General features: G+C 45.9%; 1 protein-coding gene and 1 long non-coding RNA gene across 3 annotated transcripts in view; one reads left to right on the top strand and one right to left on the bottom strand.

The window, feature by feature from the left end:
• Positions 1 to 1,245: 1,245 nt before the first annotated feature.
• On the bottom strand, positions 1,246 to 6,667 carry GRWD1 (glutamate rich WD repeat containing 1). Its single transcript, XM_053361562.1, has 7 exons — positions 6,355 to 6,667; positions 5,426 to 5,543; positions 5,007 to 5,172; positions 4,712 to 4,925; positions 4,456 to 4,598; positions 2,920 to 3,117; positions 1,246 to 2,436 (listed from the first exon to the last, which is right to left on the bottom strand). The coding sequence occupies exons 1-7, from the start codon at positions 6,650 to 6,652 to the stop codon at positions 2,125 to 2,127; spliced, it is 1,449 nt and encodes a 482-aa protein (XP_053217537.1). The 5' UTR covers positions 6,653 to 6,667; the 3' UTR covers positions 1,246 to 2,124.
• A 1,206-nt stretch (positions 6,668 to 7,873) lies between these two features.
• LOC128399310 (uncharacterized) overlaps positions 7,874 to 25,940 on the top strand; it is a 78,044-nt gene continuing 59,977 nt past the window's right edge. Inside the window, exons 1-3 of one of the 2 annotated variants that reach the window (XR_008327204.1) lie at positions 7,874 to 8,034; positions 9,940 to 10,014; positions 13,850 to 13,963. This is a non-coding gene — a long non-coding RNA (uncharacterized LOC128399310). Of the gene's footprint in view, positions 8,035 to 9,939; positions 10,015 to 13,849; positions 13,964 to 25,940 lie in introns of those variants that run through there. The other variant, XR_008327205.1, reaches the window with a different exon arrangement.

Here is a 25,940-nt window from a genome sequence, read left to right as displayed (position 1 = left end):
GCACAGTCTACTCCGGCTGTTCTCTTACTTTGTTTACAGTTAACCCTCCACATTACAATTGTGCAAGTGATTGTCGGTGTGTGTAGTCTCCCAGCAGACATCTCCGTGTGCGAATGTTTCATGGAGGGCAGCTCTGTGTACATAAATAAGATGGCCAAGGAGAAATACTTGGACTGACTTTGGCAGCGTTTCTGCAGTGTAATTTGTCTTTTTCCAGCTGCCCGGAGACAAGGTTTGTGCGTGCTCAGAAATAAAAGGAAGAGGTTCGAGCCTTATCAGGGGAAACCTTTTGCAGCCCAAAGGCCACATTCCTCCACAGGCAAACTTTGGGGGGGGGGGGTGAGCAGCCTGTGGTGAATTGGTGGGGCCAGAGCAACAGCTGTGAGTCTTCCTTTATTTATTGAAAGCTACATTCAGGCGGGGGGACGCGGGTGGTGCTGTGGGTTAAACCACAGAGCCTAGGACTTGCTGATCAGGTTGGCGGTTTGAATCCCTGCGACGGGGTGAGCTCTCGTTGCTCCTGCTAACCTAGCAGTTCGAAAGCACGTCAAAGTGCAAGTAGATAAATAGGTACCGCTCCAGCGGGAAGGTGAACAGAGTTTCCGTGCGCTGCTCTGGTTCACCAGAAGCGGCTTAGTCATGCTGGTCACATGACCCGGAGGCTGTACGCCGGCTCCCTCAGCAATAAAGCGAGATGAGCGCCGCAACCCCAGAGTCGGCCACGACTGGACCTAATGGTCAGGGGTCTCTTTACCTTTACATTCAGGCAGAGGCCTCTCTGCTTGCAACTACAAACCCCTCTTCCCACGCAGGTGAGCAAGAGGCATCATACTTCAAGAACACATCAGCCACACAAGGAAGGTGTGGAGGAAAGGTGATGGGATCTGACCTAGGGAAAGGGGTATGTGACCTAGGCAGATTTCCTAAGGCCAGATAAGAAACAGGGACACCCTCCCCTCTGGCATGAGAGGCTAAGGGAGGCACAGGCCTATTTGTTTCTTGCATTTATATCCCACCATTTTCTCCGGGAAGTTCAAGGTGGCATAAATTGTTCTCCCCCTCATTTAATCCCCGCAACAACCCTGGGCAGTAGGTTAGGCTGGAAGGCAGTGACTGGCTTAGGGTTACCCACAGTGAGCGCCAAGCCCAAGTGGGGATTTGAACCCTGGTCTCACAGATCCTGGTCTGACACTACACCACACTGGCTCTTAGCGACACGGGGCAAAGGGAATTCCTAGCTTCCACTTTGAAAAATTAATTTTTATTAAATTTGTGTATCACTCGTGGTTCTCAGAGCAGCTCACGACATAAAAAATACAATTATAAAAAAGCCCTGCCTTATCATGTAGTCTGTATTATACATGATCAGAGAAATTATTGTAGGGTAATGTTGCCCCCCAGTTCTTCTCTGTTTTCAGTAAGTGGCAAATGGATCAGGCTTAGAGAGCCCCTGCTGGGCTCTTTCTGCATGGCTGGTGCAGGGCCGCGGGCTTAGTATGTCCCAGCTTGTACAGAGGTAAAACAAGAAAAATGCAGCCTGTCAAAATGTTGACGGGGTTTCCACCTTCCCTCCAAAATAATTTATATTTATTTAAAATGCATTATTCTTTACAAACAATTTCCTCTCCGCCCCCCCCATAGCATCAGTGGTAGGCTCTGATGAACAGTTAAGCAGATGCTTGCAAACTGTTTTATACATGGTACGTTTGGATGGTTCCACACACAGAAAAAGCCATTAAGTCTGTTTTGAACTCTTCGCATAGCGGAGTGGAAATATCTAAATGAGACCTGAATCATCCGATTTGTTCGAGGAATGAGTGTACATAAAGCAGAGCAAAGGCTATTCTAATCATTATCACTCATTAACGTGATGACAGGGAGAGGTGATGACCTCATCAAAAGACTGCAAAGCTTAATCGGGGCAGCTGTGAAGACCTATTCCAAAAGCAAAAGTTAGTTATTAAACCAACAAAAGAACCCATTTTTTAAGAAGGTTTTAGAGTCCACAGGGAGGAGAGACTGCAGCCATCTTGAAAGAAGCAACGAAGGGTACTGCGGCTTAGCACCTCCCTTGGCAACAGGTCCACAAACCCCAGGCGGCCATTTTGAAAGCCTTGCTCTCCCTCAGACGCTGATAGTCCGGAAGATGTTGAAGCCAGATAGGGCTGTGGTGACGAGGGTGCCAGGGCACTGCGGATGCCAATGCAGCTCCTTAATGTCGTTCTCTCCCTGGTGAACAAACAGTAGCTGGGGTGGGATGGAGGCCAAAGCTGGGTCCTTGGCCTCTGCTTCCTCGTCTCGCTCTACAGCCAAGTCCCACTGCGTCACCTGGTCATCGGCACCGGAGGCTGCAAACACACCGCTGTCTGTAGGGTGCCATTCGACGGACGTGATGGGTGCCGTGTGCTGCTTGAAGGTGGCGACAGCTGACCCTTTCTGCAGAGAAAGGGGAGGACAAAAGAAGGGCTGAGTTTGAGGGCTATTGCTTGTGAAGAAGATTTGAAGGGGAAATAATGTGTACAGGTGTGGGGAACCTTTGTCCCTCCAAATGTTGCTGAACTACAACTCCCATCATCCCTGGCCATGCTCACTGGGGCTGATGGGAGTTGTAGTTCAGCAACATCTAAAGCAGGGGTCGGCAAGGTTTACCTTGCCTGGGCCAGTTCACTCCAGCAGAGATACCTCCGTGGGCCGAATCGCATGTGTGCATGAGCAAGCGCGACTGCGATTTCCAGTGCTGCAGAAGTGAGTCCCTGCGCCATGCTGGTTTAGCGCAGCATGCGGGGACTCGCCGAGCAGGTGGCTCGGCTCGCAGGCAGCTTAAATGACTCCCGTGGGCTACTTGTGGCCCATGGGCCTTAGGTTGCCAACTCCTGATCTAAAGGTTTTCCCTAACATATTTTGACAGCAATTTCTAACCTGGAACTGCCTGAGGTCCCAGATCCTGAGGATCCCATCATCGCCACCACTGACGATGAAGGGCTCGTTTCGATTCCAGCTGATGACGTTGACGTCTGCATCATGTGCCTGGCTGGCGGTCAGCATGCAGGCTTTCCCCGGTGGCGCCCGTGTATCCCAGATGCGGATGGAGGCATCCGCTGAGCAGGAAGCAAAAACCTGATCCAAGTACAAGAGCAAAGAATTGTTATGGTTAAACATAGCAGAGAGCGCTCACGTCCCTGCATCGGGCCTTGTTCCCCATGCAAATTCCAGTATGCCCTTATGAAGTCGTATAAATCGGCCTTTCCCCTGTGAACTGTTGTCAAAGTTTAGCATCAAAACTTGTGCACTGATGTTCTGAATCTGGCCAGTTACCTGGTAATTACAAATCTTGGCTTAACGACCTGTGCTATGGTTAGCAAAGCAGTGCCTAGGTACATTGACCTTCGTATAATAAATACGTTCATTCTGTGCTGTTCGTGTAAAGCTTTTGCAGAATTTGAGATTTTGTCCACAATGAATAGGAAGGAGAAAAGGCACAGGTATATCCAATGCAGTGGAACACAGGTAAAAGGAAATGTGGAAAAAGCCATGCAAAGTGATGCAGTGGAGAACCTCTGTATTGGAGGCCTAATTCAGACCACAGGAAGAGTCTGCTGGATCAGGCCAATCAAGCCCAGCTTCCGGTCCTCCCTGTGGCCAGTCAGATGCCCATGAGAAGCCTGCAAGCAAAACCAGAGCACTTTCCTGTGGTTTTCAGCAACTGGTAGTCAGAAGCATCACTACCTCTGACTGCAAAGGCAGAGCATAGCATTAGGCCTGGCAGGGGTCTTAATATGGCTGCTGTAAGGCAGTCCCCACCCCTAAGAAATCCCCACCCGATGTCTTATCAAGCTGGGTGCAGGTAAAAATACAGCTGCAGAGGATCAGGAGTTGTTCTTTGACAAGCGGGGCTTACATTCAATTCCTTTGAAATGTAGTGGCAAATGCAAGCTACCCTGGAATTGGTTCCACTCAGGAACTTCAAGTAGAGCCAACCCCTACAGAAAGTGGGGCTTGCAGGTGCAAGTGTCAACAAGACCTGCTTCTTTTGCCCACACAATTTGGTTTCAAACCACAAAGGCAGCATAAAGGAAAATTCTTGATTTCAAAGCATGTGAGGAAAGGAAAACCGTGTGGGCAAAGGAACATTTTTGCTTTACAATACCAGCTTAAATTCAAGCCCACCTGGAAAGGAAAACTTCACCTGACACCAGGATCTGATCTTCGACTTAGCTTTTTTAAAAATATAAATCAAGGCTAATCTGATTTCAGATTCCATTAAACCAACCTTGTGGCCAAGCATATGCAAGAGAAATAATAGGCAACTGCCTTTTAAAAAAATAAAAAATGCAGCCTTAGCTGATTTGAAACACTTTGATTAAGTCCCAGGTAATTAGGAAGCACATTAACATTTCCCCAAGCACAGAAATTTTCACTGTAAAGCAAGCTGCACCCATCAAACCACTTCCTCACCGTAGCTTCATTTGGGGACCACTGCAGGTCTTCCACTGATGCAGTGTGGGCTGTGAAAGGCCGCTGGTCTACAAGCCATGATCCATCTTCCTTGGGTGTCCACAGATGGATGTTCTTGTTGCAATCACCAGTCAAAAGAGTCCCTGGAATAGGTGAGGCACAAGTTATTCTGAACTGCAGTCCCACCGGTCCAGGTCTCCTGTGCCTACGTTCCCAGCTCTGCCAACTCCATTCCCATTCCATCCCAGCTGATTACCTGGTTTCTTGGGAGACCAGTCCACAGCAAATCCTTCCGTCATATGCCCAGCGAATGAGAAGACAGGTTTGATCTTGGCCTGCTCTTCTCGCAGAAAGGCTGCCATGGCTTGAGAGTCGGACAGGGCCACGAGGGGGCGCTGTAGGTCGTATATGTCCACCTGCCCCTTCTCAGACCAAACCGCTGCGATCTGTGACCCACCTAATTCTGTCACCTATCAAAACAACAACAGACCATTAAGGTAGAGAACTGTGCCAGAGCAGAGTGAGAGACCAGCAGGAAATATGGTTCGTACCCGAACTCTGTTAATACCCCCATAATGGGGGACCATGGCCAGTTCCAGTTGGGGTTTTTTCTCTTCGTCTTCATCACTTTCACTGTCGCTGCTACTCTCTGACCCTGAAGAATCCTTGCCAGCGCGTTTGGTCCCATAGAGGTGGTGCATCTTCATCACCATCAGCCTATTTGCAGGGAGGAGGGAGAGAAAATGAGACATTTCAGTGGTCTATAAGAAGGTGTTTTCAAGGATGGTGAACCTCTGGCCCTCCAGATGGTGGGAACTACAGTTCCCAGCATTCCCGACAACTGACCGCAAAGCTGAGTCTAACAAGGGAAGGCCAGGGGTCCCACATCCCTGCTATAGACCCTCTTGTCCTGGCTTCAGTAGGACAAGTGTGGCTGGCTTGCTGGAAGCCAAGCTCCTCACAAACTCACCTGTTGGCATTGGCAGTTTCAGCCTGAGTTCCAGCACAAAGGAGAAGGCTCAGCGGGTAGGTGGTTCGATTCTCTCCCAGGGCATCTCGCAAAATGTCAAAGCTCAAGCAAGGGGAACCTGCACAGGGTCGAAGGAGACACAGGGACATCAGCATTCCTTTCTGTGGCAATTCCCCTCTTTCCCCCATATCTACTGTGAGTTTTCTTCATCACGTTGATTTACAGTCATAACCTTCCTTGCCGTATGCAAACAATTGTTCGTATCTTAACATATACACATATGTAACACATGGTATGTAAATTTACTGCGGATTTAGTTTTAGGCCTTTCTGCCGGAAATATTTATGCTGAAATTGCTTTGTGGTGTTTTTAATATTTGTTTCACCTTTTTGATATAAATAGTACAACAGGAGGTCCGGCACAGCCCTCAGCTCCTAGTTCTGTACTCACAATTACTAACTTCGTGGAAAAACATGCAGTGGAATCTATTTTGAATCTTACTATTTAGCCACAGCTCTTGCAACTTTACCAAAGTGGCTGGTGAGGGTTAAGAGGTCATGGGTTTGCTACAAATGAGGTTCAGTGCATACCCCTTGTCGCTTTAAACCTATCCTATATATATACATACACACACACCATATCTTCCTGCCCCTAAAGGATGCTCCTAACCTACAGCCACTCATCACATGCCATGCCACATTCCCATAATATTTGTGGCTGAGGTCTTTAGGAATCAGGCTCGTCTATACAACCAAACTAACCCGTGTGGCCCACGTTGAAGAACCAATGCATCTATACCCTGACAAATTCCCACCTCCATTCCTCTCTGTCTACAATCTTGGAATCCTTTCCCGTGCACCTTAGCAAGCGTCCCCTTACTTTCCAGTCCAAAAAGACAGACCCCACCCCCTTCCAATACATGATCTGACCTGTGCCTGCGCGATGATAGAGGCGATAGGCACCCTCGTCCATCACCAGTTCTTCCCCAGGTGCTGGAGGAGCCCCCTGTCCTGGCACATAAGCTCCCCCTCGACCCTTCTCTTCTTCTTGCCCCTTCTCCTCCATTTCCATGTCCTCATCCTCCTCATTGCTGCTACTAGAGCCGCTGCTCGGCTCATCCCATGTGCTGGGCTCCTCCATCTTGAAAGCGGGCAGCTGCTCTCCATAGCCACGCCCCACTATGGGCTCGGCATCCCTTTTCCTCCTTCGATGACGTATACTCAACATAGACGCAGAAATGGGAGACTACCGCGAGCACCTCGATTTACAGTGTCCACATTTCTGTTTGAGGAGCTCGTTAGCAGGACTTCACTGCATGTAAAGCTCTGACTTTTGAGTTGCGAGGGCATTCCAGAGACCACTTTAAATTGATTTAAACTTTAAATACCCCTGAGGTGTATTTTGTATGGAAGATTTTCAATTTTCAAAATAACTTCGTCAGGTGAGAAGCTAGACCTTCCTTATTTTTTTAAAAAAAGATTTACTTTTCAAGTTTATACACTTATACACTAATTTTGCAATCATTTTGACATTTCAGAACCCCTCTTTCTACGGTTTATTAAATTTATTTTTAATATCTTCTGCATGTCCGAATTAACTTAATTTGCTCATTTATTCATCTTTAAATATATGAAACTGCAGGTTATTACAATAATCCTGCCAATGTTTTTATCTGTTTACAATTTATCTAAATATTCAATAAACCATTTCCATTCTTTTATGAAAATTGTGTTATCTTGATGTCTTATTCTTCTGGTAAGTTTCGCCATTTCTGCAAATTCCGTAAGGTTTTGTATCCATTCTTCCTTTGCTTCTTTCCATTTTCTGGCAATTAACATTCTTGCCACTGTAGTAGCATACAAGAATAAGTTTCTTTACGGTTTAGGTAGTTCTGTCCCTATGAAGCTATACCTTTTTTATCATCAATCGCTTTGGGATGTTTCATAGGAAGTGATTAATAAATTAAATTATTAATAAAGTTGTTAAACACCGTTTAAAAGGGTGCTTGTTGTGCCAAAGGCTGGATGCGGTGTAGCGTTAATTTTTAAATATAAAATCCCTGGACTTCAATTGCAGAGTTCTTGTAACTTATTCAGCTTCAGCGCCCCATCCTACCCGTTAGGAATAAAAAAGAAGGCTGAGTATTTGTTTTGCATTTGCGGCACAATTTGCAAATGTTTTGAGATTTTATACAAACAGACACGCACATTCGTCACACAAAACAAGAACTTAAGAGTATAAAACCCCGTTTCAGGTAGATTCTACTTTGGGGCACGCTTCTGCCCAACCATAGCTACACTACATATTCCTGAATTTCTGCATTGTGTCCTATGGGCTGCTATCACTTTCACTCGACATCCGAGAGAAAATTACGTCAAAACGATCATTGTCCCGTGTTTGACTATTGGAATGATCGCTCTAGAATTTTTAGTCTACGTTTCTCAAAAGGGAAACGCTAATTCAGTTAAAAGGAAAAAGGAGCAGGTGGCCACATTGGAAAACGTTAGTCATTCTCCCTCTCACGGTTGGGGTTCAAAAAACCTGCCCCTAGTAACTCAGCGGGTCAAAGCCTTCTTTCCGCACTTTGAATTCAAATTAAGATATTTTAGGTAAGAGAGTTTAGAAGCCGTATTAAGCGTTAGCACCCTGTCACATTTTTTAAAAGAGAAGAATGCCGCCATCTTTATTAAGGGAAACTGCTGTTTTAAATAAATGCAGTCTTAGAGAAGTTTCTCTCTGAAAGTCAGCGCTGGAAATCAGAGTTGTGGAAAGATGGAATGGCGGTAGCCTATTTTTATGGTTTGCGCGGCTTTACTCTTTGAAAACACGGTAAAAAGTGAGCGCCATTTTGAGTATGGGCAGAGAATGCCTGCCGCCATTTTGAGAGGCGCTACTCTCGGACGGCCACCATCTTAGAAAAGGGCAGTCGGCAGCCGCGCTGTCTCTAAAGAGGCCGTGCACTGCATACTGATACACCTATTAATTTCCCCCCGAAACGGCCATTTTAAGTGTGGGCAAGTTATCAAAGGACATCTTGGAACAGGGCAGAGGACTCCCTACCCCCACAAAGAGCGCTATCCCGAAGCGCCATTTCAGAAAAGGGCAATTGGTTCCATTACCATGGCAACCGACTATTCACCGCAGCCCTATTGATTTATTTAAATTTTGTTTTTAAAGTGCTACTAAAAGGCTCAGTGGTATCCTCCATTTCAGGCGCCTGTTGCTTTTCTCCCCATAAACCCAGCCGCGGTAATTCTATAAATTATTCTACTTCACAGCACTTAAAAATCACTATCCTCTCGTTCTCTCCTCACTTTCAATGAATTAATTATCTAGTTAAAATGCATACAAATACGCAGTTTTTACTACTGAGATAGGAACATAGGAAACTGCCTTATGTTGAGTGAGACAATTGGTCCATCTTGCTCAGTATTGTCTACACTGACTGGCAGCTGCTCTCCAGGGTTTCAGGCAAGAGTCTCCCAACTCCACCCACAGATGCTGCAGATCGAACCAGGGACCTTTGGCTTGTACTGAGCTATGGTCCTTCATATGGCAATAAGTGGAACATTGTCATCAATCAAAGGGCCAGTTTATTTGCTGACAGATTTATTTAATATATACAGTGGTATCTCGGGTTACATACGCTTCAGGTTACAGACTCCGCTAACCCAGAAATAGTGCTTCAGGTTAAGAACTTTACCTCAGAATGAGACCAGAAATCACGCAGCGGCAGCAGGAGGCCCCATTAGCTAAAGTGGTGCTTCAGGTTAAGAACAGTTTCAGGTTAAGTACGGACCTCCAGAACGAATTAAGTACTTAACCCGAGGTACCAATGTACATACGTAAGGCATCCGTGAAAGTGGTTTAAAGGTTTTTATTACAAACATAGGAGTTTATATACGCAGAAGAACAAAAGCAGCCAGCCATACTAAGCAAACTAGATCATTAGTTTATTTTTAGTACTAGACCTTAGCCATGGCATATGCATAATAAGTACTTGTGTCTCTGAGCATGGACAGACTGTTCCTGAATAGCCACAGCTAGCTCTCAAACATTTGGGATTTCTGGCAGGATTTCTGTGTCAAAGGAGGTGATTTTTTTTAGCAGGTACAAACTGCAGTATTTATTTTCTTAGGAATTAATGGTGCTGATACCACAGAGGTTGCAGGTTTGATCCCCATATGGGGCAGCTGCATATTTCTGCATTGCAGGGGATTGGACTAGATGATCCTCAGGGTCCCTTCTGCCTCTACAATTCTATGATTTCTAATCCCAACCGCTCTTGGAAGACAGAATTCAGTATGACCTCAACTATGTCATTTTCCACCACGTAAAACAAAACCAAATAAAAATAGTCACAAATAGTCTCCTTTCCTACAGTTGCCTAGCTTATGCTGCACTTACCTGAGCGTAATCATAATTGAGTCCAATGGGGCTCAATTTTGAGGGAATACATAGGAGTGCGCTTGTTAGTACCTCATTCACCTTTCTTCCTTTTTCTTATTCAAAAGGTTATCCACTGGATTTCAGCAGGACATAGGGACTGGCGTGACTTGCCTGCTAGAGAAGAGTACTGTACTTACACGGTGAGTTTATATTGAAGCAGCTCACTTAGTCAGCTACGAATGATTATGCCTCTGTGTGAGTAGAGAACTTTAGAAGATTCTGCTGACAAAGTTGCACTAATTCTGTATTTTGGATTTTTGACCAAACTCTCAAGGAATTTAAGAAGTATGAGATGTCATTATATGTAATATCCTTTTACTGAAAGAGATTTCCCCAGAACCCAGCCGATATGGGTGTGGCTGAGAAAAGAAGCTTTCAAGGAGAGGACAATTTGAACTATAAAATCCCTACTTTTGTGTCAGGGGCAGTGGGAACACACAAAGTTTTTGGCATCGCCAACTTTTGAAATAAAAAAAATGGTGGCTGGATGTGGAGCTAAGTACAGATCTGGCAGTGGCAGAGTCAAGTTTTGGGGGGTTAATCTGGCCAAGTCAGAGTTGTCAGAGTCCTCTAGATCCTAAGGTGTAAAGCAAAACACACACACACACACACACACACTTAAAGGATAAAATAGCAAAATGCTCTTGCTCTTGAGTGGTTTAAAAATGGCAGGAGAGAGCAGCAAAAGGCCCACCGCCTCAAGGTGTATGCCTTTAACAGCTGCATGGCAATGCCACTGTAGAATATCTGGATTTTTTACTGTCAAACACATGAGAAGTCTCTGTCGAAACAAAGAAAGGTGACAACCTTACTGTGCAATCTCCTGTGTCACTGAGTGCATACTCAACTAGGTGAAAATAAAATAAAAGGGCAAAAGCAATACTTCAATCACAGCATAAGCTCCTTTCACCCACCCTAGTCCATTATATTCATGTGGATTTTGCTTATTCTTGCATACACTCCCAACATTTTAAATTCAAACTCCCAATTGAGTTCCCCAATTTTCATACTTACTGAGCCCTCTCCACTGTACAAACAGTGTACACTCAGGTCTCAGTTCAGAGCCTTGTGTCAACAGAAACCTGAATGTACACTGTTGGAGGCAGTAGTCCTCTGAATGCCAATTGCAGGAACTCCGAGGAGCGGGAGAGTGCTGTTGCACTTGGCTCTTTTCGGGCATCTGGTTGACCACTGTGAGAAAAAGGCTCCTAGACTCAATGTGTCATTGGCCTGATCCAGGCTCTTCTTACGTTCATTTTAATTTAAAAGATTCATGGGAAAACCTGACATTCAGCAGTGGCACATGCCATTCTTTAAAATAACACCACTACCCAGTTTTGCTAAAAAGTTCATAATTGTTCCTAGATATGAACAATATTTATTTAATGACTTAATCAGCACATATTTACCTGGCCTTTCAGCCGAAAAGGTTCCCAGAGTGGCTTACAAAGATCAGAAATAGAGTCCCTGATCTCGGGATTACAAAGTCATGGCACGAAAGAAGAGATTGCGAGGGAAGAAGAAAAAACATGCAAACTCAGACTTTAGTTCTAAATTGCAAAGTTCTTACAATAACCAGCTGGAATAGAAATGGTTCAAGCAGAAGAGGAGCCAAACCCATCTCTCCCTCTGCTGAAACCTGATGGAATGGATGTGACTGAATGATAGATGGGGGAGAGGGGAAGCCTGATGGAATTGGTTTCTCAGCAGAGTTGATAGGGTGGTCCTGCCTTGCTTCTCTCCCTTTGCTGCAATCTGCCTGTCCAGGCATAGCTAGATTTAGTTCTGTTAAGAATAACAAACACCAACCATTTTCTTTTCGTTTGCAAATGTGAAGGGGATTCTAACTCGCCATAAGCAACTTGGTAAATAACTTACAAGCCTGCTTAAGAAACAAACAAAAAAAGTTCTTAAAATCTGTTGAAACTTTTATCCAAGGGCTGCCAAGTAGAGACAAAACTTGCTCCCTGGGAAACCAGTACCCAACCCCAGCAGCTCCTGTGTTTTGCACCAGTGCTTTGCCTTGGCCAGATATCCACACTACAGGACTCCCTACTGCTTTGGCCTTGGTACAGCGCTCTCTCCGCTGCCCCACCCCCGCCTTGTGTCTATGAGATTACAGCAATCCCAGTTTCCTTTGAATCCCAGCCCTGCAGGCTGCCATCTATCCTCAGCAGGATCATAAATTGCTAACAAGCATGTCCCGAAGCCTGCCGGCTGCCACGGCTCAACCAGAAACTTGCTGTGTGCAGTCGAGCAGGAGGGTCGCATCCCATAATGTGACAAGGCAGACAGCGCACCGGCAGGTTCTGGTGGCGGGCAGCTGAAGCTGCTGGCTGCTGGTGACAGTGACAGTTGGATGCTGTACGATAGTAAGCCAGCGCTGAAAGGGCAAGGAAGAAGAGAAACAGCAGCTTGAGAAGTTGGAGGGCATCAGCAGGGGGCACCACAGTAGAGGCAACACAGGCTATGGCACTTCAGGGTCACATCAATGTGGTACCAGACTCCTACCTTTTGAACGAGGGCAGGTGCTACTATATGTTTGTTACAGCACATGGGGATAACCCAACAGTTATGAAGTCCAAGGTTGTGCCACACTTTAAAAGGCATGAAACTGGCAATGATTTAGTTTACTTGATGTGCTTTTCGCCTGGGTGGCATTTTTGCATTGTCTGTCTTGAGCTGCCTCTGAGAACAGAGGTGAAGAACCTTTCTGGCAGGTTGAGAGGGGTCAAGTTCCTGAATGCTGAAAAAAAGCAACAATTTGGAAGTCTTGCAGCCTTTTTTACATTTCTTCTGGCAAGGCTCTGGTGCCTTAAAACAGCTCCATGTCAGCCAGAAATTCAGTAGGTGAGGCTCCTCTCAGCATGAGGAATGCTTATTGAATTTTTCTCTATGGTGCAGCTAAGGAAGGTTCCAGGAACTGCCAGAGTAAGGCAGCAACCCTAACTTTCCAGAAGGGCCATAGCTTAGTAGTTGTGGCACCTGCTTTACTTGTGTAAAGTCCCCATCATCTCTTGTCAAAAATATTGGGTAACCCTGCCTAAAATGTTGGGACAGACATTACTGCATTGGACTGTCCACTGGTTTGACTCATGAAGTTGCTTCTTTATATCTGCTAAAAACTAGGTCCTGAAGCCAGATGCAGGTGGGGGCGAGGAGTTGAGTGTTAGCAAAGATAGTTGTGGAGTGGGGCAGTTCCTCCTTGGTTAGAAGCCACCTGGCTAGTCAAAAGACCTGCACAGATAATTTGCCAGGGTCGTTTGCTTTCCATCTTGGGCTTTTCCTTACAGCTCAGCCTCAGCTTTCTCTTATTTATAATGCCTGTAACACTTTTTAACGTAGGATGGGATTTGCAGTTGTCAGCTCATAACAACAGCCCTGTGAAGCCAAGTTGTTAGGCTGAGAGACTGTGTCTTTCCCAAGGTCACACAGTGAGCTTCATGGCAGAGCAAGGAGCTGAAATAGTGCTTCACACCCAAGGCTGTGTGCAAACAATAATTCCTGAAGAGCAGGTGTAGGGGTGTGTTTGTGTGTATTCATAGAATCGTGTGTGTGTGTGTGTGTGAGAGAGAGAGAGAGAGAGAGACAGAGAGAGAGAGAAAGACTTTCCTCTTAAATCAATCTTTCCCAACACTAGCTCCAATCCCACTGCTGCACAAATGTGACAAACTCTTCTGATACCCTTGGCCAGGCTTTCTGTATTGCCAAATCAGCACCAGTGAATTCCCACTCACTCACACCTTGGGCATCAGGTATGTGCCCAGCCTCATCTATCCCAAGCTGCAAGCAAATTTCTCTTGAAATTTGTACTTGTGGGGAACTGCAGCAGTGCCTGCCTCAGTCCCAGAACCCTTTCAAGCATGTGACCATTAGATAAAGAATCAGTATCTCCGTAGAGTCAGTACCCTAAAGCTGACAGCTTACCTCCGTGTCCTACTTCATGAGCACAATGCGCTTTTTTTGTCCAATTAGGGTAAACCAAAGAAGAGTTTTGTTAGGATAGGAATGACCGGTTGGATAAAGAGTAAGAGGAATACAGAACAAAGTTGCTGAACAAAATAAAATACAAATGCAATTTCTAGTTTATACTCGTGTTCCAGTAGTTACCTTCCAACGCAACTGATTTGTGTATGTGTGCTGGTGTGAGTGGGACCCCATTTCCCTCTTTTAAGGTAAAGATCCATCCCTTCCAAGTTTTAAAAGCCCTCCCCAATTATCTCAACCTAGAGTGGGGGTTTTTTGAAACCAGCCTGTAACATACTGAGTTAATTTAGGAGGTTTCCCTGAGGACTGCTGGTGATGTCTTAGTGGTAGAACTCATGCTTTTCATGCAGACGTTCTGCGGTTCAGCTCCTAGTGTCCTGAGACCTTGGCAAGCTGCTGGGAGTCAATAGTATACAGTACTAAACTAAATGAGTTAATGGCAGTTTCACACATGAGTGATCGCTAGCTTTGAGGAGAGTCCTGGGCAAACAATCCTCTGGTAAGCCCCTTCCTCTGTCAGCGAGCCCTGGCAAGCTTAGGAGCCTGTATCCCTTCCAAGCAGTTGCGGGCAACTGGGTCTCTCAGCCCTTTAGTTTTCCCACAATGCTCCAGAGCAACGTTGGGTTGAGAGCAGAGTGGAAAAATAAAAGAGTGGCTCGATCTAGCCTTCTTTTGTTGCTCAGAGTCCCTCAAAGGACACTGAGAGGGTGGACATCTACATTGGGATCCCTGCACAGGGGACCTGGCAGCTGCCCAAGGATGTCAGGTGCTGACAGCAGGCCAGTGGCTCCAGCTCGTGCTTCCATCTCAGTAGGAACATAGGAAGTTGGCTTATATCAGATCAGGCCATAGGTCCATCGAGCCCAGTATTCTCTATTCTGATTGGCAGTGGCTCTTTAGGGTTTCTGGTGAAGGTCTTCCCAAGCCTGTGCTCCACTCCAGAGTCATGATCTCTGCAGGAGATCTCTCCCCTCCAAAGTTGGCCATGTGGACTTCCTTTTGCCCCCTTTGCTACTCTCCTTCTGAATTTCCCTTGTTTAACTTGTTTAATCTAGCATTCCTTCTTCTGCCAGAGGGCAAAAATATGCCTTTCTCCCCATTCCCGGTGTGTAGGCCAGACAATGACTTCACCCTTGTTGTTCAAATGCAGGCTTCTTGCCCACCTGCGTTGGCAAGGAACCTTATCAATTAAGGAGAAAGGCTGGATTCATCCAGCCACCTGGGATTGCTCCATTGCCAATTCATTGTTTGGGGTGGGGGTAGGGCAAGGGCATGTTATGGGGGAACGTGAATGGGTAGCACTCCAAACTAGCTCACTGTTCAGTTTTATTGCGTTTAAAGATGCATTTTCATGTCAGTAATTGGATCTAAACAATCTGATCTGTGTCAGTGAGAAGCTGTCCTGGATTCTGCCCCATCCCAGCCTCACCATCTCCATTGAAGTGGCAATTCTTTCTCTGTGGTGCTGGAAAATACGGGGCAATGACCAGAATGGAAATTAGGGACTTCACTGCAGGTCGCAGCCACTGGGTGGCACTCTAATTTCACAACTGCAAGGCGGCTGAAAAGGGTTGAACTCACAGCCCTGTGCCTGCCGCAGCAGTGGCAGCTGGCTGTTTGGAACCTCTGCAGAGCCAGTGCGTCCGGGACAAAAGTCCCATCCGTCTAGATTATGGGCCAGTTCTAATCATAGCTCCTCCTCCTTCCCCACTGCCATAGTCCCAGACCTGAGTTATTCCTCCCCCTCCTTCAACTCCCACAAGCCTCCCTCTGTTATCTCAGCCTGGGGTATTTTACAGAAAGTATGCCTGTAGCATACTGGGTTAATTTAACGGGCTCCCCTTGGGACTTCGGGCCTGTTTATGTTGTAGCTTTTCCGCTGATTTCCCAATTTGATATGAAAGCTAAATTAAGCAGTGGCATGGCTTGCGGGTCTCGCCCGCTGCATACCAGGGAGGCGTTGGCACCTCGTGGGTTTGCTGCAGGCCTCCCATGGGACTTGCCACCTGTCAGGGCTGCAGTCAGCATGAAAATTAACACTAGTCACTGAACGCTCTGAAAGCAAGAGGGGAAAATGAAAAGGAGCTGCCCTGATTCAGGGTAGCGCATGACAGGATGGGGAGAAGGGTGAGAGGGCTATGGGCTTGAGGGCATCAGAAGACTTTAAAAGGCATGGAATTTTAAAAAGGTGGGGGAAGAAAAATCAGACTTATGGTTCAGCTGAGTGAGCTACCCTGCCATAGAAAAGTCCATAGGACGATGCTCAAAGGTGAAAAGGCATCACTCATGGCCTGTGAGCCAGCAAAACGAGCAGAGGCAGATTGCAGGGGCAGCCCATCTGCTTTTGGCACTGCTACATCACCAGATGCTCTTTCTGCATCAGCCTTCCCCAGCCTGGGCACAAATGGTATCTGGAAGGCTCCGGGTTGGGAAAGGCTGTTCTAGATGTCCTGTCACAGGAGGTCAAAGCCTTTACTTGGCAAAAGAGAAGGTCTGAGAGGGAACAGGGCAAGGGCACCATCAAGCCATAGGGGAGACAGTTCATCCACCCTCTGTCCTAAAGGCTCATTAGCCCTTGCAGAGCTAGCTATACACCTGCAGCCTACAGCCTGACCAAGCCTTAAGAGCAGTGCTTGAGACCCATCAGGCTGATTAATATGAAGGGGGAGGGCTTTCTCAGTGGCGATCCCACACCTTGGAAACTTCCCACCCACAGAGATTCATAGAGCCTCGTTGCTGCTGGTCTCTCTCACCCAATTCCCCAAAACCTCTGAAGCCTCATTTATTCAAGTCTGCATTGGCTGAATTGTGCTGTACGTGGAAAAAAATCTTTAGCTGCTGCTGGTTGGTGTGTGTGTGTTTGCAATTGTATTTTTGTGTGCTTTACAGTTTTGTAACCTGTCTTTGTGCCTTGAAACATTGGTCAAAAGGTTGCGTAGCACAATCTTGGGTTATAACCAAGTTTCTTAATGCAAAAATGGAAGGCGCTGGGAGCAGCTTTCCTTGAAGTAACATGTCAAGTAAAGTCCTGTTTCTCAACAGCTATCCTGGATCCTGACACAGTGGCTGATTTGATATCATACTTTTAACACGAGGGCTGAGTTATGGCTTGATTTTGTGTCTCTGTGTGTTCTGCTATAAATTCCTGTGCATTTGTTACATTGGTGGCATGTATGTTGTCTAGGTGTCATTGTGTGTCTTGGTGTTGCGTGGCTGTGATGCATTTCTGGCTGTTTTCTTATAGCCACCATGCCGCTGTAAATGTGTGTGACCATTATGATGGTATTTGTGGTATATTATGAAATGTTTGCAGTAGTACTGATGTGTGAGTGTGTTCTTCCCCAAAGTTATTTTCTGTGCCCGTATTGTGTAATTTTGATGGATGATGTCTTTATGCGGCTGGTATATTCGAAGGCTGTATTTGTGTGTACTGCATATGGTCATTTCCATAGCCATTTTCTAGGCATGAAATAGGCACTGGGAACACGTGTGCTACATATTTGTGTTGGTGTTTATATATATATTCCCGCAGTCACATTGAAGTGCGTAGTAGACACCTCTTCAAAGAGAGACCTTATCTAGTACATCATTGTGTCTGCTGTGATTTCTTTGTATGTGTCTGATGGGACTAAGGTGCCACTATACCCAAATGTGTGTGATTTTAGTGGTGTTGCAGACTAGTGTGTAACTGAGCTGAGTTTCATTCTCATTTGCACCTGGAGGCTTCCAGGGAGCTGAGATGCAGCTGACTCTGGGGAGACGGCAGCAGCTATTTGTACGGGAATCCCACCCTTCATCGCCAGGCTCTCTACGAAATAACTGCAATGTTCAGCTGCATCAGCAGGGAGAGAATGACTGAGGGAATCATTTTCTGTCTCTGAGCTGATAATAACTTGGCATCATGCAGCCTAGAAGTGTGGAGATCCTGGAGATTAAATCAGAAAGGGGGGGGAGACGAGACAGAGAGCAAAAGAAAAGAAAGCAGGAAAGGGGTTCAAGGGAAGAAGAACCTGTTTAGTGGGAGTCACGTGTGCTTACATGTTAAGGACTGTTGGCTGGTTGTAAACATTGGAATAAGTGGATCGAAAGAAAGGAAGGGTGTTTAGGCAATGGTTAGTGGGAGACATGGCAGAGGACCTCTCCCATGAAGCCTTTGGCATAACCCCTTAGCCTCCATATCCTGCTGTGGTGAAACCTAAGCACATGGCGCTTTACAAAATTGAAGTGGACAGGTTTCCGCCCCAAGGGGCTCACAATTTAACATTTGCAGTAAAAGGGCTCTCCTCTCCCTTATGTCAGATTTTATATTATAAGCTACTTGGGGCAGAGACTTGTTCTCTTGTGCTATGAAGCACCATGCTCCATGATGTCGCTATATAGGCAGATCATCATCAGGCTGTCCAGATATTTCCTGGGGCCTTGAGTACAGTGAATTTGGAAGCCCCTTGGCTCACACCTATCTCTAAACATATGTATGGGCAACATGCCATCCTAGAGAAACTTCTTTCAGATTGTATTCTGTTGTCGTTTCTTTCCAGAAGTTTGTCAGGATTCTCTCACATAAGGAGATTAGGAAGGGCAGGCGTGTCTTTCTGTGAAGCTTGCCCATCATTGCCCACCTTCTCCTGCCATGCAGAGCCACAAGATATATGGATTGTGTTCTTGGTCATGCTCTCTTCTCAGGCTCACCACCAGTGAGGCCACCCCAGGCCTGGCTAATGCACTGTGTGAACTGATTGTGCGTCATAGGATGTACTGAAAATCCTCTGCAACATGGACAGCTTCCGCAGTAGACATGTAGTATTAGAGAATAGGCCAGATAGCTCCATGTGGTTCTAGCCAGCAAGCTCTGTCATATGGTAAAGCTGAAGATCCTACAGGAGGAATATCCTACAGGATCAGTAACTGGTCTTCGTAAACTGCCACGTGTATATGTATGTGAAGTTGTTTTCTGCCCTCAAATAAAAAAGCTCAGATCCTGGCCTATGAGCACATGTAGCTGCCTTGTTTGCTTGGAGGACTTGTTTGTTTGTTTGGAATTTAAGCAGATTCATGCCATCCGAAATTCAATTTCTGTTCCTCTGAGAATGCCTCAAGGGCAAGCTATTCCAGAGGCCTGGTGTTGGGCTACCTTTTTCACTTTGCTGAATCCAGCTGAGTGTCCCAATCTGAAATCAGGAAGAAGCATGCTGCTGCAGCAGCAATGAAAAAGCACTACATAGCAGGGACAAGGAGAAGCAGCAAGTTTCACCTGCATCTTACTGCACTCCAGGCCTGCAGCCTGTATATGAGAACTGTTAGTCCTAAGGTGGATCTCTGAACCCTAATGTTTTCTTCTGTGTGGATGCCTGGACAAGTGAAGGAAAGAGAGACAAATGGATGGATGAAAAAGCGAGGGAACAATTGCTGGTTGGAAAGCTGTGGCGAAGAAGGAATGGCTGAATGTAGTGAGGGATAATGGCATGGGCGTAGCCAGGATTTTTGTTGCGGGGGCAGGCTTTTGTTTGGGGGTGCAGAACCTCAGATTTGTATTGATTTTGATTGATTTAGGGTGGCAGCTGTTCCCCTGCCCTCCCTTGGCAATGCCCATGAATAATGGGTATTGTGATCCAAAACATCTGGAGGGCACCAGGTTGGGGATGAATGATCTACGCAGTGCAGGGTCACATGAGATGATTTGCAGCTTGATGCATACATGCCTCTAAGTTGTCCCTCAGAGCTTTTCTTACACAGTCATTGCAGTATTTGGTAAACACCTCTTTGTCCTTGCAGACATCTCCCCCAAGGTTTCACTTCTGTTGCTTTTTCTGAGCAAGTGTACTACTTTTTGCCTGGAGAAAATGCAGTGGTTTAACCAAAGAGAGCATCTACTCCTGTTATCAAAATAAAAATAAAAATTGTGGAATGGGCTTGTGGAGTCTCATGGTGTTTACTGGAATTTGCTTTGGTCTCGTAGTTAGTGACAAATGGTATACAACTCTCCCAGCAAACCACCCTACCATCATGAACTTAAAAAGTTAATGGGTTTTAAAAATAAATAAATCATTTTTTAAAAAAATATTGGGAGTTTGTGCATATACTTCTCTGCTATACAGCCCCTGTGTAAAAATGCTCATATAGTGACTAATATCAATGAGGCTATCTCTGTTTTCACTCATACCTCACCCCATAGTGGTGTTCTAACATTTTGTAAACCTTCCCTTTAGATTTATTTGATTTCAAATTTACTTCATTTATTTGGAACTGGTTTGCTTCCCCTTTCCTGAGCTGAGGCACATATTCTTCCAGGTTTGTTTTTTTCTTAACTGGGGTGAATAGCAACAGTATTCACCCTGACATTGTAATATTATCATTGGGAGATTTCTCACTGCATGCCCAGATCATGGCTCTGTGGTCGAAGCCAAAGGTTTATGCCTTGACCCAAGAGCTGAAAGCAGGAAACAGCCAGTGATCTGGCACAAAGAGGAAGCCAGCACTGTTCATTATGGTTGTGGATCAGCCCCCAGCTAACAAACAGGGTGCCAAATTGGATTGAGCTGGTACCTCCTAGGGTAGAAGGTCTGGTACTGTCTAATTTTACAAGTATCAGGCCGGAGCCGCTGTCCCCTGTAGGAGTTTTCTGCCTTCAGCAAGTAACCAGACATATTCTGTTGTCTCCTCTTGCCGTCACCTTCATTTCTTCTTGAGTTGAATGTAGGACGAGGCCTGGCCTGGCTGTCACTGTCTGCCTTAGAAAGATTCCTGTTTTAAGGCGAAGATTGGATCAGTGGCTTGCTGTGAGCCCAGGGGGATGTTTACAAGAAATTCAGAAACAAAGACAAAATTCAGTGACTCCTTGCTACAGTGAGGCGGGTGAGAGTGGAGGAAGATCTTTGCTGTATCTCCTTGGGGAAACTGAGAAAAAATCTGCCTGTTGCTAGTTTGCATATGCTAATTAACCCAAACCAGAGCCCTGAAGCCAAAGATCTGGCTCTGGACCAATTTGTGAGATTTGCTTTCTACACTGCTCTGCATCCTTTCCCAACAACAGCATGCAATATCATAGGTCTCTCCTGAGTGAAGTCCCCCCTCTGCATCTCATTCCTACCTTAGTAATTGAACATTCCCTGGCTTTATATATCCTTTGCAGGTTGAAGATTACCGTATATCAGAGCAGGATAAATGAAGGGGAGAGGGAATTGGGCTGATGAGCAAACCTACACATAAGGGCACATTTAAGTTACTAATTAACAGACATTGAAAGGGGTGGAGCCTGGCACGGCTCATGTGACTATTGGGCATCAAATCTTGGAATTTCACACTAAGGCACCTCTGACCCTGGCTGCCTGTAGAGCCCAATTGGATCAGACCAAAGATCCACTTTGTCCGGCATCTTGCTTCTTGTAATGGCCTATCAGATGCCTTCAGGAGCCTCACAGACTGAGCATGAAGGCAGTAGATATTTTCTGCCATTGTCTGGCAGTAACTAATTATTCTGTGGCACATTGCCTCGGAATATGTTCCATATAGCCACCGTAACTGGTAGCCATTGATAGATTTATTCTCCATGCATTTGTCTAATCCCCCATTAAAGCCTTCCAAGCCAGTGGCCATCACACCACATCCTCTGGCAGCAAATTCCATGAATTAATTATACATTGTGGAAAGAACCACTTTCTCTTGTCTGTCCCGACTCTGCTGCCCATCAGTTTCATTGATGGCCCACGTGAACTAGTATTATAAGATTGAGGAAGGAAAAAACAATTACTTCACTCTATCCAGTTACTGTACAGTACTTTACTACACTGCATCTAATTTTATAAACCTCTTTCCTGTCCCTTCTTCATAGTTCTTCCCTCCAAAACTAAAAATCTCAAATGCTTTGGCCTTTCCCAATAGAGAAGATGCTCTAACCTCCTAATGAATTTTGATGCTTTTTTCTGCACTTCAACTCTAGGATACAGGATGACAATGTCTAGACTGACGTGCATAAGAGTATGCGAGGTTTTAAGCAACATCACTGATGTTCCCTTCTGTCCAACAAGGAATACTAAAGCTCATGCACTCCTACCTTGAATGACTCCAAAGACACATATCATTATTCACCTTAGTAAATGGCAGCCAAGGAAGGGTCCTGGAGAGAGCTAGGAGAGTGGGGGGCATTGTGGGAGCACCAAGACAAGGAGCTGGGAAGGGGCAGAGAAATGACAAGGAGGGTTTGTGGTCAGGTACAAGGTGTTTGTAGGGACGCGGGTGGCGCTGTGGGTAAAACCTCAATGCCTAGGGCTTGCCGATCGCATGGTCGGCAGTTCGAATCCCCGCGGCGGGGTGAGCTCCCGTCTTTCGGTCCCAGCTCCTGCCCACCTAGCAGTTCGAAAGCACCCTTAAGTGCAAGTAGATAAATAAGTACCGCTTTATAGCGGGAAGGTAAACGGCGTTTCCGTGTGCTGCACTGGTGCTGGCTCGCCAGAGCAGCTTCGTCACGCTGGCCACGTGACCCGGAAGTGTCTCCGGACAGCGCTGGCCCCCGGCCTCTTAAGTGAGATGGGCACACAACTCTAGAGTTGGACACGACTGGCCCGTACGGGCAGGGGTACCTTTACCTTTACCTTACAAGGTGTTTGCTCCACAGACTAGTGGTGCTGTGTGCAGAGGAGAGACCATGGGGTTTAGATATGGGTTCAAAACCTGCATATTTGGGCTAAATACCATTTCTCACCCTCAGGAGCCCCCTTGCAAAACAGGATTATGAAGTAAAAGAACATTTTAAAGACCTGAACAGCAGGTTGTACATTCATTTTTAAATGAGGGTGCCTACAATGCCATGGGTCTGTCACTGCTCTGATCTCTTTAACACCTCCTCTTCCCCCCACCTCTCTCCAAGCCCTCATTTCCCCTACCCAGCAGGGAAGCTTATCTCTCCATCCCAAAACCATCCTCAGGGAGCAAGGAGTCAACCTGGCTTTAAAAAATAAAGCCCCTGACAAGTTGAAAAGCAAAGCAGTGGTGTCTGACTGAGCCCAGCAGGGGCCACTAGGAGCAGATCACGCCTTCCTCCCTAACCTGAGTTTATTGACACACACTCTTATTCTCTTGCCAGTCTGGGTTTTCTGAAAGAGGGAACGAGTAGAACTGGGGAACACCAGATGCTGGGACTTCTGGGTTTTCAGGAATAGTTTGGCCGGAACGGGATCCGTGGGTTCTTGGGGGCTGAGGAATGTGGTATAGTAGCTTAGAACTAAAAACAGAGTTATGGTCTCCCCCTTCCTTACCAGAATTAATGGGATTATCTTACTATTATACTGCAGCTCTGAGCTCAGTGAGCAAAAAATGGGCAAAAAATGTTTTGCTAGACCTCCATACCTGTCTGTTCAGGCTCACTCCTGTCTTGCCACTGGTTTATGTAACAGGGAAAGGCTGAGGGTTCATCAAGGATCAGGTGTAGGCAGATCTAGTGAACTATAAGAGAGGATGGTGAGAAGCAGGACTCCTGGGTTCCCCTCTGTCTTTCTTCCCCCTCCAGCTCTCACAGCGTAACCTTTTCTTCTCTTCAGAGAGCGGCAGGGCTTGTGATGGATTCTCTCAAACCATCTGCTCATCTTGTTAGGCTCTTAATTAACAAGTAATTACGCCCTGCTTATGCACAGGCCGGGCAAGCTTTTTGGCTAGGGCTTATCCGGGAAGAAGCTGGGGAATGTACAGGGTGCATTAGCAAACTTTAGTGGGGTGAAAAGAAGGTGTCTTCACCCCTGCATCCTACTCCATTTCATACCGTTTTCAGAACTGCCTAACCTTGTGTTTCTTTCTCCACTCGCCTATCCAAGCCATCCATCTCATTGCTTAATTCGTAAAATGAAGGACTCTTGGGCCAGGGCCAGAGTAGAAGTCATGCCCTCTGTCTTGGAAGTCCTAATCCCAGATCTGTGGCTTGTTGTTGCTCAGTGTGCTGTGGAAGAAAATGCACTCTGTGCATGTTTCAATGCACTTATTTTTCTGATGGCTTTATACTTGTCTAGGTTCAAACCCAGCCACTGAAAACAGACTCTGGAGCTAAGTCCTGTGAAATATCAAGTCATCTTATTGATGCCCACTTGATATGTTACACAATGACTGTTTTCAGTTGCTCCATGTGATTGTTGTTGCCGCATAGTGAACTACATTCGTGAAGTTGGTGGGCAGTAATAGGAGGATCCCAGTTCAGTGCCATCTTAGGTCCCCACTTTCTAGGTGACCTCATGAGAGCAACACTTCCCTCAGCCTCAAACCTGTGGTCTACAATATGAGGATCATAAGACTGGCCAGTCTTGCAAAGCTTTTTAAAGGAATGTTGAGATCATGTATATGGGAAATACACTGAACACTTGAAATGTGCTCTCTATCATGGTTAAACCTTATTATTACTAAGAATACAACTGAGTCCATCCATCCATCCATCCATCCATCCATCCATCTGCACCTTCCACCCACCCACTCTTTCTCCCAGGTGCTGGATGCTTTCCACTGCTGGGCTGCCTCATAAATGCAGACAGATGTCTCTATCCAAGGTGATTGCCTCGCACTGCTTTTAATGAATAATAAATTGCCAGGGCTCAAGGACTTGGGTGTCATGTTGGAGCTGCTACCAATTTATCTTGCTCCAACCTGACCCAGGTGACCAGTTATGGGGCTGGAGGATGGGAGTCTAAAGTCAGCTGGTCCCAGATTAGAACAGGGGCTCCCTAGAGAAGAAAATACCCTCCCTTAAACCATTCTCTCTTGAATGTGTCTCTCTTCTCTGGGCTCTGGCTGGCTTTCTCATTATTTCTAACGAGTCACTTTGGTTGGGTTCGGGCAAGAAATCCATCCCTAATGAAGCCTCTAATCCCACTGCCTAGGGAAGCTTATCTGGGCGACTAGTCCTGGCATTTTGCCAGCATGTCATAACCTCAGCATTGTTTTATAGTTCAGAGGGGAGCCACGGCTTCTGAAGCTTCTGGGAAGAGAGAGAGGGTTAGTGGTTGCAGCAAAGGAGAGGGATGCTGAAGGCTCAGGGTGCTTAACTGACAAGCATAAGACCTAGTGAGCATTCTGGAGAAGGAGAAAAATGCAGCGAATGTGAGAGAAATAGTGGTTCTGAGTTGTCACCTGGGAGAAAGGTCAGCAGGGATCTCGTGGAAGGGGAATGAGGTCTAGTAGGTTTATCTATTTATTTGTCACAATTGAGAAAGCTGTGTGCATGTGTGCTGGCCATTATTTCAGGCTTCTCTGGAATATAGGTGGAGTTTGGCAGGTTAGAGATGCTTCTTTTCAGGTGTGAGAAGCTCTCACCGACAGAATGATGCTGGAGCAGGATGACTAGATGCAAAGGAAGGTGGTACTCCTGTACTTTTAAGGGCTGTGCAGCTCTTCATGCTGCAGGGGTAAAAGAACCTGCACCTATCAAAATGTCATCTCCTGCCCAACTCTTGTTTGGCACCCAAGACAGAAGTGGCATTCACACTAGAATTTTCTGTGGAATCACTGTCCTTTCCTCACTCACTTTTGGTAAGGAGTCCACCCAATGTCATTTTTAAATTGTCACATGCCAGTTTTTCTTGCAAAGCCTTCCCCTGTTTTCCCTTCAGACCTGATTTGTGGTGATTTGGAAGGTGGGGGGAATGAAATATAATTGCAGTGCCAGGTTGTAATCCAGTAATGACAGGCAAAGTGCTATTGAGACTTTTAAGGGTTATTGTGCCTTTAATGTAAAGCTTCCTGATTGCAGTCACTGTTTTATTGTATCCTGTACAGCATGGTTAGTGATTGATTCACCTTAAATTCCCTGTGTGCCTGTTTATGTGTGAATTACTGGTTTTCATCCATTATTTTCCTTCCTCTTCTTTATTTTATAACAAAATAGCAGAATGATAAAAGGGGGAAAATACCATCCCGCCGTGGGGAACAGAGTTAAATGGAAATTAACAACCAATCTACTAACAAAAGAAGAAATAAAATAGACTGAGGAGGAAACTTTTAATCAATGTTGCTGATGATCTTTGCTAAATGGGACTTGCTTTGAGTATACAGATAGAAGGATCTTGGCCGTGGAAAAGGGCACTGCTGAATCATGTTTTTAGAGAAC

The sequence above is a fragment of the Podarcis raffonei genome, chromosome 13, assembly GCF_027172205.1.
Source record: "Podarcis raffonei isolate rPodRaf1 chromosome 13, rPodRaf1.pri, whole genome shotgun sequence".
NCBI classification, from domain to species: domain Eukaryota; kingdom Metazoa; phylum Chordata; class Lepidosauria; order Squamata; family Lacertidae; genus Podarcis; species Podarcis raffonei.
Note: the sequence above shows the minus strand (reverse complement) of the source record. Positions and strands in the feature narration are given on the sequence as shown.

Excerpts from the sequence above, each read along its gene's own strand:
- GRWD1 (XM_053361562.1), bottom strand. The coding sequence starts at position 6,652 with ATGTTGAGTATACGTCATCGAAGGAGGAAAAGGGATGCCGAGCCCATA. Across the intron at positions 5,544-6,354 it reads CTATCATCGCGCAGGCACAG|GTTCCCCTTGCTTGAGCTTT; the intron begins GTCAGATCATGT and ends GACCCTGTGCAG. Across the intron at positions 2,437-2,919 it reads GGGACCTCAGGCAGTTCCAG|AAAGGGTCAGCTGTCGCCAC; the intron begins GTTAGAAATTGC and ends CTTTCTCTGCAG.